Below are 14,730 nucleotides of genomic sequence, written 5' to 3' on the forward strand. Positions count from 1 at the left end.
TTGTGTCTGAGTATCTCCCTAGAACAGATCCAGAGACAGTGAATGGCATGAGCATTTTTATCTCTGAAAACGTTGCCAAACTGTCCTCCAAAGTGGCTGTGCCGATTTACACCCCTTGCACCAAAGCATCCTCACCAACCCTGGAAAATCATCAGACTTTAACACTTCTGCCAGTATGAGGGGCAAGAAATTGTACTTTAAGGTTTTGATTTGTATTTACAGTCAACCTGCACTCAGTAATCATTCCTGATTACTAGGGAAGTTGGAACTTTTTTCATGATTTCAGATTTAATTTTTAAAGCTAGTGTTTTTCTGTGCTACTAAACCTCAACTTTCTTTTTCCTTTGTAAATGTACACCAAAAACGTTAATACTATGATCAATGCTTTTGTAATTAATACACATGAAGCAATTACATTTGAGAATCAGTGATTATTCTATTGCCTAAGCTTGTTTCTATATTATTATCAATGAGACATTGGAAAGCTTTGTAAAATACAATATGATATTATTACTACTATTACTATTATTACTATTACATGAGTAATCCTTTTGAAATGTCCTAGGACTGAAATATGGTACAACATTAAATTGGCAAACTCCTCCTTTACCTTTTGAGATTGAGGTTAAAAGTTAGGTCAAATCAACCTAGTGTCCAGGAGAAATTAATTTATACCATACAACCAGACACCCTGGAAATAATACCCTAGATACAATTTTGTATATTCCTATCAGTTAAAAGAATATGAGCATGCACCTTCAAGTTACAAATTTTTATTTTATTATTATAAAAAAAGTGCTGCTATATTAATGTATTTTAAAATAACACAGGGAACTGGCTGTCCAGTGGTTAGGATTCCACACTTTCACTGCCAAGGGCCCAGGTTCAATCTCTGGTCAGGGAACTAAGATCCCACAAGCTGTGCGACACAGCCAAAAATTAATAAAATAAATAACACAAAAAACAGAGATTGTAAGGGAGATTCAAATTAAATAGAAACGTAAGTTCTAATATTTCCTTTTGCCTCCTACGGACCTTCATACACACACCTCATTATGGATGCCACTGGATTAAGTTAAAGGATCAGGAGTAATTCATAATTATTTGTTGAGATCCTTCTCCCAGGATCTGTCAGGTTAAATTATTCTTACTCCTCAAGAGAATGCTCCAGGCAGGAAGGCTCAAGAGAGCCTCTTCTGACAGCTCAGGGCCAGCAAGTGACAGTGGACTGCTGGCTCCTGGGTGCCTTCTACAACCTCTGGACGATGAGACACAGGGAGACTGCACTACTGCTACGAACTGCTAACACCCTTCCCACTCCCAGGGTGCACTGCTGGTCTACCATTATCGCTGTAAAATACAAGTATTCCTGAATATGAACAGTGCAGGAAAGTGCCTAAAATGTATTAAGTATAATAATCAGGTTACAAAACAATACGTAGAACATGATTCTAGTTCCCTTAAAGATATATGTATATATGTATATGCACACACATTTATTAATTTGCATTGTGTTAAAAAGAAACACACACACACACTGTGGTGCTAGGCACTGTGCTACTGTATACAATATACTTTATTTAAGCTCATTCTCACGATTACCCTACAAGGTAATAAACCATAATAATATAAATGATAATAATATTAATAGCAGCAGCTAACAGTTATTGATTACTTAGCAGGGAGGCATTATACTAAGTGATTTCTATGCATTGCCCAGTTAAATATCTGCAGTCCTATGAAGTGAAGGCTTTGTCACCTGCATTTTACAGGTGAGGAAACCGAGGCTAAGGACAAGCATCACTGAGCTAGTAAATTGCAGATCCAGAATTGTTTTAAAAATGAATTACTTTATTTTTTACTTGATTATGTAACAGATGCCTATGGTACAAAATTTGAAAGGTATAAGAGAGTATGCAGTGAAAACTTAAGTCTCTGTTCCATTCTTGTTTTTTTCTCCTTCCCGTAGACCACAAACGTTACCAGTTTCTTGGTTATACTGTACATTTCTGCTGAGAGTGTCTGTACGTTTAAAATTATATACATGCATATGCATGTACATATAAAATAAATTTTAAAACAAATGGTAATACAGTATTTACACTATTTTGAATTTTTTTTAACTCACCACTACCTCTTAGAAACTATTCCATATCAACACATAAAGAGCTTCCTCACACTTTTTGTTTTGTTAGTGGCTGCAGTGTATTCCACTGTGCCATCTAACATGTCCCCTTGTAATGAGCGCTCAGGTGTTCTCCAGGCTTCTGCTATCACTGCCATTGCCATCTGAGTAAAAACATCATTCCACATGTGTGAGCGTATCCACAGACAAAACTCCTGAAAGAGGGGCTGCTGGGTCAAGGGTACAGGCATTTTTAATTTTGTAAAGAGCTCATCAGCTGCCTTCTGTGGTAGATGCTGTGAGGCTCGCCCACTCCCCTTCACTGGGCCCATCTGTGGGAGCTGCTGTGCGTGTTGGCTGCTAAGTGCTCACGGCTGTCCCCTTCTCCAGAAAACTGCCCTTAGCCGCTGAGAGGCACCTCATCATGGAAGCTGTGCCCGCCCCACACCAGCTCATAGTCAATGACTAACTGATGGGGGTCCACAAGTCCCACCCCCTTGGTTTAAGGAGAGACAGACTCTGCTGGGCGTTCTTGCCCCAGAGCCCTCCTGCTGAGGCTAGGCCAGGCCTACCTTGAGATCATACCCACCGTTTGGCTTTCTCCTTCCCTGGTCTTGTTGACTCCCTCCCTTACAGATTTGCTCCGGAAGAGCACCCCTCAATACATTACCTATCCCCAAACCCCTGTCTCAGATTCTGCTTTTAGGGAGCCAACCTAAGACCACTGGTTCCAGGAGTGGAGTGGTCAAAGGAAGCAAACTCGAGGATGGGGTTCTGGAGTTGGACCACTCAGCAGCTTCCGGGCAAAGAGGATCCCAACACTGCAGGTAAAATACTACTAGTCCCTCACCGGGGGTAGCAGTGCCATTGCTAAGACCTTCACTTGTGGCAGACTGGATCGGGACACTGGTGGAGGAGGCAAGGGCTCATGCAGTATCTCTGGTGTTAAAGAGGTTATGACGGAAATAATAACTGTAAGAAAAGTGGAATTGTGGTTGTTGCTGAGTGCCACCGATGCTCTGAAAAAAAGAAAACAAAAGGCCCGAACAATCACCAACTTTAAGAGTCAACGGTGAGAGTCAGAGGGCCTCCTTGGCAGCATTGAAACAGACCCTCATCTCCTGCAGCTGGAGTGCCTCTAGAGCTGAAGACTGGGCACAGGTCTTTACTGCAAGAGTGGCAGATCTTCAGAGAAGGCTGAACTCAAGATGATAAATCTCCTATGCCTTCTCCTAGCAGGTCCCTGATAAGGAAGAAGTGGGGCTCAGACATGGGATACGGGTGCCTAGGGAGATGCACATGAGCACCTTTAACCCTCAGGTTCCCGTGGACCTTCTAGGCCTGCAGCAGTGGCCCCTACCACCCCATTGGAATACAGAGCTCCCAGGTTATTTCAAGATTACACAGATGCCCCAAATGAGGCAAGTGCCTTAGGTTAACTACTGCTTCCTGCATAATATAGTCCCCAAGGACACAGACCATATGGACGTTCCACAGGACAATACACTGGTCCACTACTGACATCATGCTAATGTACTGCGACAAGCATGAGGTGGCGAGGAGATGTCTTGGTAAGACACGTATGCTTCAGAGGATAGAGTTTCAGGGGCCTGCCCATCTGGGAAGAATTCAGAGGTCAAGTGGTCTGAAGCACACCAAGACATTGCCTCCAAGTAAAGGAAAAGGTCTGCCCCTTCTACTGTAATAAAGAAGCACAGGGCTTCCCTGGTGGCGCAGTGGTTGAGAGTCCGCCTGCCGATGCAGGGGACACGGGTTCGTGCCCCGGTCCAGGAAGATCCCACATGCCGCGGAGCGGGTAGGCCTGTGAGCCATGGCCGCTGAGCCTGCGCGTCCGGAGCCTGGCCACAACAGTGAGAGGCCCGTGTACCGCCAAAAAAAGAAAAGAAAAAAAAAAAAAGGAAGCACAATGCTTGGTAGGTCTTCTCCAGGTTTTGGAGGCAATATATTCCACACTTGAGAAAACTATTCAACACTTCAACCCATTTATTGGATTTTGAGAGACTGATGGTTTTGAGTGAGGCCCAAAACAGTTAGCTGCAGTTCAAGCAGCTCTGCTGCTTTCGCCATACGATCTGGCAGACCCCATGGAACTGGAAGTATCTGGTAGGAAGGGAGGCCGGCAAGCCCCAATAGGAGGGTCGCTCAGCATAGATCCCTAGGACTCTGGAGCAAGGTCATGCCATTTGCAGAAGACACACATATACCACTCAAAAAACTCCCAAGGGAAAAACACGATAAAGCTCCTGCCATGCTGTTGGGCCGTGGTAGAGACAGAGCAACTGAGCATGGGACGTCAAGTGCCCAGGTGGCCAGAATCATCTTTCATAAGTTGGGTTGCCATACCTGCCGTCAGGCTAGGTGGGCCCAGGAGCAATCCATTTTAAGATGGAAGTGTTACATTAGCGATCAGACTTGTGCCGATCTAAAAGGCACAAGTATGCTTTACTTGTGGCCCAGACCTCTATGTCATCTTTAGCTGTTACAGCAACATCTCTCTCAGCTCAGCTCCTACGTACGGCCTCATGGGGAGCTCTTTAAGACCAGCTGACAGAGGAGAAAAAAAAAAACCCACGCGTGGTTCATGAAACACTCGGCCAGCCTCTGATGTTGGCCACTTCAGCGTCCGTGCAATGGGCTCATGAGCACAGTAGCCATGATGGCAGACATGGAAGCTGTGCAGGGCCCCTACGGCATGAACTCCCTCTCACCAAGGCTGCTCTGTAGCCATTGCCACTGCTGAATGTATGACTGGAGAGCCACAGAGATCAACACTCATCACCTGGTGTGGTACCATCCCTTGAGAAGACCAGCCAACTGCATGATAGCACCTCGATTACATCAGACCCCTTCCATCCTGGAAAGGGCAGCAATTCATTCTGACTGAGAGTGACACATATGCTAGCACCACTGTCCCAGGGTCCATAAGTGTCTGAGCCACCAAAGTGGGATACTGCATAACAATATGTCAACAACATGTCAAACCAAGAGACTCACATTTTGGCAAAGGAGGTGCAGAAGTGGGCATGAGACATGGACACCACACGGTCCTATCCAGAAACTGCCAGCCAGCCAGAGTGGTAAATAGCCTCTTAAAAAAGAGCTGAGGGGCTTCCCCGGTGGCGCAGTGGTTAAGAATCCGCCTGCCAATTCAGGGGACACAGGTTTGAGCCCTGGTCCGGGAAGATCCCACATGCCGCAGAGCAACTGAGTCCGCGCACCCTAGAGACCGTGCTCTGCGATAAGAGAAGCCACCACAATGAGAAGCCTGCACACCGCAACGAAGAGCAGCCCCCGCTCGCCACAACTAAAGAAAGCCCGCGCACGGCAACGAAGACCCAACGCAGCCAAAAATAAATAAATAATAAAAATTAAAAAAAAAAAAAATGGAGCTGAGGCACCAGCTTGGAGGTGACATATTGTAAGGAATGGCGCACTCCTCCAGGGTGCGGTATACTCCTGAAACCAGTGGCCATTATAGGGTGGTACATCCCCAACAGGCAAGCATGCGTACAGCACACAATGGGTACACCACTCACCATCACTCTCAGCGACTCACTTAAGAGTGGGGATTCCGGCTTGGAGGATTTCTGCTTCCTTAGCCTGAAACTTTAGGCTCGGTGGGTTGAAAGAACCTGGCTCCCAGAAGGGGACATTTCCACCAGAGTTCACATAGTAAGAGTTACAATGGCTACTGCCTGGTCACTTTGGGCTTTTTGTGCCAACAGACCAGCAGGCCTAGAAACAGGCTACCAAGGCTACCACGTTGGCAGGGGTGACTAACCCTGATTACCATGAGGAGACAGCCCTGCTACTACAGGATAGGGCAGAAAAGAATATAATTACTTATGTAATATGTTTTTAACCACAAATGATTTTTTGAAAATACTTTAAAATATTGTTAGCACATTTTGTTAGCTATAATCATAGAATCACTTACGCTATAATAAGGTGATTTTGAAATTCCAGTCCTTGATGCTGCTACCTATACTAAAATAGATACTCCAAAGATAGTATCCTGAAAGACAGAAGACCTGCCAGGAAGATGAGAATCAGGACCCCAGAGCTGTCTCTGTTTTCTGGGGAAATGCTGTTTATATATTTTGTTTTTAAGGTAGCTTACTTTTTCAGTGGAATGTTGTTCCTTTCTGTTCTGTTGAGAACATTTATGTGGTGAAAGAGGAAATTTATAGAAATCAGCCCAGATGTAGCAAGTTTCCAAATGTAATCCTTTAACAACCTTTCTTCCTTTAAAGTTCAGACTACCTCACTATTCTGACATATCTAATAGATTTAAGTATAAAATACAACTTTAAGATGAAAAAATGCTGAGCCAAGAGCGGATGACCATAAAACTAAGGAGAATCAGAGCAAGACTCCAGGCAAAAGCATATGCACTATTACACACAGAGCACACGTTTAGCTAACGGCAGCTAACGAGCAACAAGATGTTCCAAGAATAAATTGTCACCTCTCAGCCATGTTTCCAGAAACACAGAGGCTAAAAGTCTGCGCTAGCACTCTTCCTTGGAATGCGACAGCCCAGAAAATCCTTAGAGTCTAATGTGATCATTTTGTCAATGTGACAACCAATTTTGGCCTCTACCTCTGAGACAGCTACTCTAATGCCAACAAATGAATGCCTGTTTCTTCTCTAACAAAAATCAAAGTACCTGAGACTCAGGGAGAGTTCCCCATGGGACAGCTCAAGCTGCATCACAATTGGACTCTCACAGTCTAAAAAGTCAGGAAAGCTGTTAGAGTTATAGTCAGGATTCTTGCTTTAAGTTTTCTCTAAAAAAACCGTTTTTAGAACTTAAGTACAATTAGAATATAATCACTATATATATACTTTTTCCCAGAATTACCTTCAGTCAACAACTCAGGAACTGAGTAATTTTTTTTTCGTCTTCCACTCAAAACCCCCATTGACAAAAAGAGCCCTACTCTTAAAAAAAAAAAAAAATTTCAATCCTTTAGTCAAAACAAGGAGTTAATATAACTAAAAGCACAAACATAGTTAAGCAGGTTATGACAAGGAAGCACATTTGTGTATTCCTATTTATTCAATGATTCAATCAAATCCAGTTATAAGTTAAAATACGGTTTTTCTAACTATCAGCAGTATTCAGGCTAAACCCTAGCATTTTGTAGTCAAATTCCATTCTTAACCCCATGCAGGGCTTTCCTCACTCTACGATAAAGTATGACTATTAAAAAAAAATTTATTCCTATTTTTGCTATATACAACAGAGGACAGTAGGCAGTACAACTATTTCATTTTCACTCCTTACCAATTTCAGCCCAAAATATATGAACAGTGAATCAGCACTATATGGCCAATAAAAATAAATATGTGAACTTTACTAATACATGGAAAGAACAGTAAAAAGTGAAGAACACAAAAAATGATTGAAGCTCAAACCAAGTCAAGTCATCTGATGGGCATGTGTGCGTCTACACATGGTTTGGAAGAGAAGGAAGCATGATAAAAAGAGCTGGTTGTCAATGAAAAGGACTTTTCTTCTTTATAGCTAAGTGTGAAAAATATATATATATATACATTTTTAAAAGGCCCGAAGCACAGAATTCCCTAAGTATAGAAAGTATCTGAAAGCTTTGAACAAGGGCCAAGGAAATAGCTTTAGAACTTCATATTGATACTATGCTTTTATAAAGAATGAAAAAAGTCTCAATTCATTTGAAAATACAATAAAATAGAAGAGCGGAAATGTGCTTTTTGAGTACAGATAGTCCTCTTCTATATCTACGATTTCTTAGGAACTCTGAATGCTTAACACAAAAGGCCAACAGTATCTCTAAATGACTGTGGACTAAAAAGTAACTTCTGGTTAGAAAAAGTAGGCTAGGAAAACTTACCCCTGAAAGAATGAAAACTCCATTTTCTCTGGCAGCTTCATCTAGATTCTTTTTTGGCACAAAAGTTGGAAATTCTTGAAACGGTGGATATCTCAATATTTTGTTACACTTTGCTCCAGTAGGAGAAAAAAGTTTTCCTTCCATTTACATAGCTTTATGAAATACAGAACTACTTTGACAGCTTTGTCAGCATTTCTAAATTTTAACCAAATGTCCTCTAATATAACAAAAAGTCCTTTCTGGACCCCAGTACTCTCCCTAGAAGTGCTCTTAGTATTCCAATCACCTGAGTTAGCAAATAAGTACTGAAAGCAAGACTGACTTTCCATCACCCACTCCCAAGCCCTAGCTGTATAGGCTACAGTTATTTGCGCAACATCAGCAAAGAAAGAAACCTTGTGGACGGACAGCCTTTGCTGACCCCCAGCACTGCTCCACTCCATGTCCAGTTCTGGGGTGGCCATTTGGTCAGACTTCATCCTACAACTTCTGGTGGAAGCAGGGGGAAGAGGAGGCCACCTTTCCCAGCGTGGCTGCTACTGTAAGGACAGCAAGCCTGAAGCTGTCAAGTCTTACCATGTGGAGAGAGCCCGCCTGAGAGTGAAGCCAAAACAAAGGGAAGCACTGTTGAGAATGGAGAAAAACGGAGTCCGGGAGACTTGATCCAGCGAAGTCTGAAGCTGGCACTGCCTGTAGGTTTTTTGGTGCCATGAGCCAATGGGTGTGCAACTCCACCCACACCAATATCTGTTTTCTTTGAATCATTTTGAATTGATTTTGTCCATTGAATGGAAAGAGTCCTGTATCAGTTAAGATGTTTTCCTCTGCAAGTAAAAGAACACCTGACTAAAAATGGCTTAAACAATGGATGTTTATTATCTCATGTAACAGGCAGCCCTGAGATAGGTAGTTTCGGGGCTATCAATTCTACAAAACAACAGTGCAGTCAAGAATCTGGGCTTCCCATCTGTCCCCTTGGCAAGCCTCAGCATTCCGGCTTCGTCTTTGAGCCACAGTGATTGCAAGATGGCTACCAGTGCTCCTGGCATCACATCCTCATACAACAGCATCAAAGGAAGGGGAAATTTCTCTTTTTATCAGAGAGGAAAAATGTTTCCAAAACTCCTCACCCCAGCACACTTCCCCTCGGTCTCACTGGCCAGACCTGGGTTTCACACTGCCTGCTGCCTCCACCCCTTTGAAACAATTACCACGATGGAGAAAACCAATCTTGACCTGGAGGAGGGGCCCACCTTCCTTGACCACACTGTGGAAAGACACGGGGTCAAAGCAAGGGTTCTGTTTTCATGGAGGGGGAGTGGGCCTTAGGTAGGCACACAACAATGTCAGTGTAAGTCCTTGTACAAGCACTGGTGTTCAGTGACCCGCAGTTACTGGAGACGGTGAAGAACCTGACATTCCAAACCAAATTACAAGAACCACCACTTAAATTTCCATGTGCACAATACCTAAATACACACCAACTATAGGTCTTATTCTTAAGAAACTATGTAAACTGACCACAAAACTGTAACTTCCTTGCAGTGGCTTTTTAAGTCTTTACTGAATGCCCCAGAATAATAGGTATTAGCTATATAGGTTATTTTCGAGGTGCCTAATATCAGGAAAAGAATGCTAACAAATGATCCTCCTCTTCTTAGAGCTCTGAGGCTCTTGTTAACTAAGTTTGTTAGGATCTGCCAGGATGTGTAGCTGAAGAGACTGCTCAATAGAGAGCAGGAACTCTGAGTAAAATTGATTTCTAACTCTTTACTGAAGATCAAAATTATCCAGTGGTACGTCTTCCTTAAAATATGGCATCACCTGGGGGTTACGGGACTGAAATGAGATGGCAATGTGAAAGCTCATAGGCCAGAACCTGGCACTTAGTAGTACTGTGAAGTCCAGGGAAAATATAGGAGGGGCTGAAACAGAGTAGTAGGAATGCTGGTACTGGTAGGGGAAGGAGAATGAACAGTCTGATCATTCATTTCTAAAGCTAACCTAGGCTGCTGCTATATTGCGAAAAATACTAAATACTATATTAACCAGATCTAAGGCAAAGAAAATTAACTTATAAAGCACCAGTGGTGATAAGGAAAATTAAATATCATCAGTAGGCAAGTGGAAACTAGTAAAAGTAACTACAATATAATAGGCTGATGAAAGCTTTGGCTGGCCTCAGTGAAACCCTGTTTACTATCCCTTAAGCTTCCCCACCCACATCTTCATTTTAATACTTACTGAAAAGTAAGGTCCCTGCTTCATTAACCACTTCAATGGACTTACATGTGAGGTCAACTGTGATTACAGTGATTCATACATTCTAAATAGAGGCTAATTATCTTAACAGTTAATTGCCACAGGAAACAAAAGAGGGAAATATAAGTGAGGTAGAATGGAATGCTCTCTGAAGACCTTAGATCTGACTGACATTAAAGTGAGCCATTCCTCCATCCTAAACCTTAAAGTGAGAGCCTCTTCCGGCTGTAAAATTCAGTGATTCTATGAATTAACTATCAATTATTTGTCTTAGTCGAGTGACAGCACAGCCTAGTAGTAGACCTTAGAATAAACAGTGTGAATGTTCATTTCCAAAGCTAACCCAAACCATCGCTATATTGGGAAAGAATTTCTAAATATACTAAACCAGATCTACAAGGCAAAGAAAGTATATATAATTTTATATATAAAATTAACTTAAAAAGCAGTGGTGATAAGAAAAAAAAAATATCATTGGTAGGGAACTTGAAACTAGAAATAAAATAACTACAATATAATAAGTGGATAAAAGCCTTAGATGTGCCCTGAGGGTGGTTCTAGAAGTAGAAAGGGCTCTCAAGTTGGATAGAGGGGCTTCTATGTGATCTTTAGGAGGTCATCACCCCTGAGCCCCCAGTGTCCTCATCTGTAAAATGGGATCATAACACCCTCATGGCAGCTTGCAGTGACAATGAAATGAGCTCAGTATACACCACATCTCTTGTGGTTCCTAGCACTTTGGAGGCACTCAAAAAGTGGTATAGTTAGTGCTTTTATTATAAGATCACCAATAAGCACTTACCTAAAGAGACAACAGCAACGCTCTCTGGCAGGAAATGTAATCTGTATCGGATCAGTAGATGCACCAATATGATGCAGATAGCTGTGGGAAAAAATAAGACTTTTTTTTAAAATTATTTTTTTAACATCTTTATTGGAGTATAATTGCTTAACAATGGTGTGTTAGTTTCTGTTTTATAACAAAGTGAATCAGCTATAGTATACATATATCCCCATATCTCCTCCCTCTTGCGTCTCCCTCCCACCCTCCCTAACCCACCCCTCTAGGTGGTCACAAAGCACTAAGCTGATCTCCCTATGCTATGCAGCTGCTTCCCACTAGCTATTTTACATTTGGTAGTGTATATATGTCCATGCCACTCTCACTTTGCCCCAGCTTACCCTTCCCCCTCCCCATGTCCTCAAGTCCATTCTCTACGTCTTCGTCTTTATTCCTGTCCTGCCCCTAGAAAACAGCCCAACTTTGAATGATAAACACCAAGTCCAAGGCAGGGGTTATTTCTAGGAGGCTGCCAGGGAAATGGACAACTGACAATGACACAGTAAACTTCAGCTGTATTTTCAATGTCTTATTTCTTAACCAGGAGGTAGCTGCATGGTGTTCACTACATTTTCTCCGTATTTCTTTACATGCCTGAACCAGTTTGTTTTCCAGTTGTTGAAAGAGCAACAGACATCTACCGCTATTCTAAGCTGTAAACCTTATACAACCACTTAAAATTATTCAAATTTCCCTGATTCTGAGAAATGATCCTCAATGGTAAGGAGGAAGTTAATGAAATCAATCACTTTTATGCAACTAGAGCTGCAACAGAATATATGTTGACACAAAGTATCTTGCCACCACATGATTGTTCTCTTTTAACGCAGAAGGAAGTAAGGGTGTTTTAAAAAACAGAACAAAGTTAATATTGGTTTGGTGATAAGAGCATCAGAGACCTGAAGATGGGGTGTTTGCTCCCCAGATGGGTACTGGGGCTCCCATTGGTTGAGGGCTTCCTATGAGCCAGGCACTGTACCGAGCACTTCCCAAACGCTGTCTCATTTGACCCTCAACACCCCTCTCTGAATGAGCTGTTATCACCACTACCTCCTTTGATTCAAGATAAAAGCGGAGGCTTAGAGAGGTCCCACTGCTGGTAGACGCCACAGGGTTGAGCTTAATTCCAACCCTGTGCCCTTAATCCTGGGCACCCACCACCTCCCTCCCTGAGGCCTTCATTCCTCAACCAGCAAAATAAGAATAATGTCTGACTTTCCTCACAGGGGTGTTGTCATGAAAGAAAAGAAACAGAAAGATGTAAAACTATCTGAAAGGAATACATATTTCTGAACAAAAAAAAAAAGCACACTTTTGCATAAATAACTCCTAAATGTAATTTCAAGACCCAAATGTTAGTGTGCATGTCTTTTTCTCTTACTAGGCACCTAGGTGGTATGCCATCTCATCAAAGTATTACCTTGATAGTACTAAAAATAAATGTGTTGCCTTTTTTTTTTTTTGTAAAAGGAAATGTTTAAACAATCTGCATGGCTGTGAACTGGCCACCCTCAGAGCCCACACTGACAAATTAGATTATCTTTAGTCCCACCAAGAAGCACCAGGTGGCCAGAGAAAGGCAACAGCTGTAAATACAGAAATTTTGTCCTCCTTTTATTCTGTGCTCTAAACTATCAATCTGTGGTGTTATTTTATTATAAATATTTAGCCTAGTTAGAAAAATCCTACATTAAATACTAACAGCAAGAAAAAAGTTCCAATGCATTAGTACATGTAACCAATGAGAATGCCTATTGCCTAAAAAGGCAGGCAGGTAAGCACATAAGTAGACAGAAAATTGATCTAAGGAGTGGAATCAGTTTCTGCTCTTTCTTTGCACCAAGCTGGATGAAAAAAGTTTACAGTTTCTTCTCATAAATCACACAACTATTTGCAGCTTTAAGAGCAAAAGAGAAAGCTCTATCAATGGAGAGAGCTACATATAAGAATGATCAATGCCAGGGAATGGTCTTCAGCTATAAAAAGAAGGAGATCTGCAAAGACAACCCATAGAATCGGAGAAAATATTTTTAAGTCATATGTCTGATAAAGGTCTAGTGTCCAGAGTATATAAAGAACTCTGACAACTCAACAACAAAAAGACAACACAATTTTAAAATGGGCAAAAGACTTAAACTGACATTTCTCTAAAGAGATGCAAATGGCCAATAAACACATGAAAAGATGCTCATCAGCATTAATCATTAGAAAAATGCAAATCAAAACCACAATGAGGACATCCCTGGTGGCGCAGTGGTTGAGAGTCCGCCTGCCGATGCAGGTGACGCAGGTTCGTGCCGGGGTCCGGGAGGATCGCACATGCCGCGGAGCGGCTGGGCCCGTGAGCCATGGCCGCTGAGCCTGTGTGTCCGGAGCCTGTGCTCCGCAATGGGAGAGGTCACAGTAGTGAGAGGACCGCTACCGCAAAAAAACAAAAAACAAAAAACAAAAAACCACAATGAGAAACAAAAAAAAACAACACAATGAGATAAAACTTCACACCCTAGGCTATAATTAACATAACAAGTGTTGACAAGGATGGAGAGAAACTGGAACCCTTGTGCATTGCTGGTGGGAATGGAAAATGGTGCAGCCTCTGTGGAAAAGTTTGGCAGTTCCTGAGAAAGTTACACATAGATAGAGTAACCACTTAACCCAGCAATTCCACTTCTAAGTGTGTACCCAAGAGAAATAAAAACACATGCCCACATAAAAACCCGTACAAAGGGGCTTCCCTGGTGGCACAGTGGTTGAGAGTCCACCTGCTGATGCAGGGGACACGGGTTCGTGCCCCGGTCCGGGAAGATCCCACATGCCGCGGAGCGGCTGGGCCCATGAGCCATGGCCGCTGGGCCTGCGCATCCGGAGCCTGTGCTCCGCAATGGGAGAGGCCATAACAGTGAGAGGCCCGCATACCGCAAAAGAAAAAAAAAAAAAAGTACAAAAATGTTCATAGCAGCACTATTCACAATAGCCAAAAGGTGGAAACAACCCAAATGCCCATCAAGTGATGAATGGATAAACATAATGTGGAATATTATTCAGCCATAAAAAAGGAAGGGAATTCTGACACATGCCACAACATGGATGAAGCTTGAAAACATATGCCAAGTGAAAGAAGCCAGACATAAAAGGTCACATATTGTATGGTTCCAATTGTATGAGATATTCTGAGTAGGCAAATTCCTAGAGACAGCAGAACAGTGTCTACCAGAGACTGAGGGGACGGAATGGGGAGGGACTGCTTTTAATAGGAACTGGGTTTCCTTTTGGGGTGATGAAAATGTTCTAGAACTAGATAATTGTGATGGTTGCCCAGTACTGTGAATGTAAATGCCACTAAATTGTGCACTTTGAAATGGTAAATTTTATGTTATGTTTATTTTACCACATACACATCCTTTTTCTTAAAAAAACAATGAGGTAGATACAAAAAGACTAACATGGAAAGATCTCCAAGACATTCTGTAAGATGAAAAGGCAAGTTATAGGACCCCACTTATATTAAAACAAACTCCAAACTATATGTGCCTGTTGGTGTGTATGTGCTTACAAATGTACACATGTATATATACACATACAAGTGCATGTTTTCAAGTACACT

General features: G+C 42.2%; 1 protein-coding gene across 6 annotated transcripts in view; it reads right to left on the reverse strand.

Moving 5' to 3' along the window:
- Positions 1 to 14,730, reverse strand: part of SLC9A8 (solute carrier family 9 member A8) — a 67,921-nt gene that overhangs the window by 48,378 nt on the left and 4,813 nt on the right. For all 6 annotated transcript variants that reach the window (XM_027087039.1, XM_027087033.1, XM_027087034.1 and 3 more), the window contains one exon: positions 11,088 to 11,168. In XM_027087039.1, coding sequence (XP_026942840.1) covers positions 11,088 to 11,168 — 81 coding nt within the window. The remainder of the gene's footprint in view (positions 1 to 11,087; positions 11,169 to 14,730) is intronic.

The sequence above is a fragment of the Aethalodelphis obliquidens genome, unplaced genomic scaffold (genome assembly GCF_003676395.1).
Source record: "Aethalodelphis obliquidens isolate GAN/ISIS:26980383/991018 unplaced genomic scaffold, ASM367639v1 scaffold57, whole genome shotgun sequence".
Classification (NCBI taxonomy): Eukaryota; Metazoa; Chordata; class Mammalia; order Artiodactyla; family Delphinidae; genus Aethalodelphis; species Aethalodelphis obliquidens.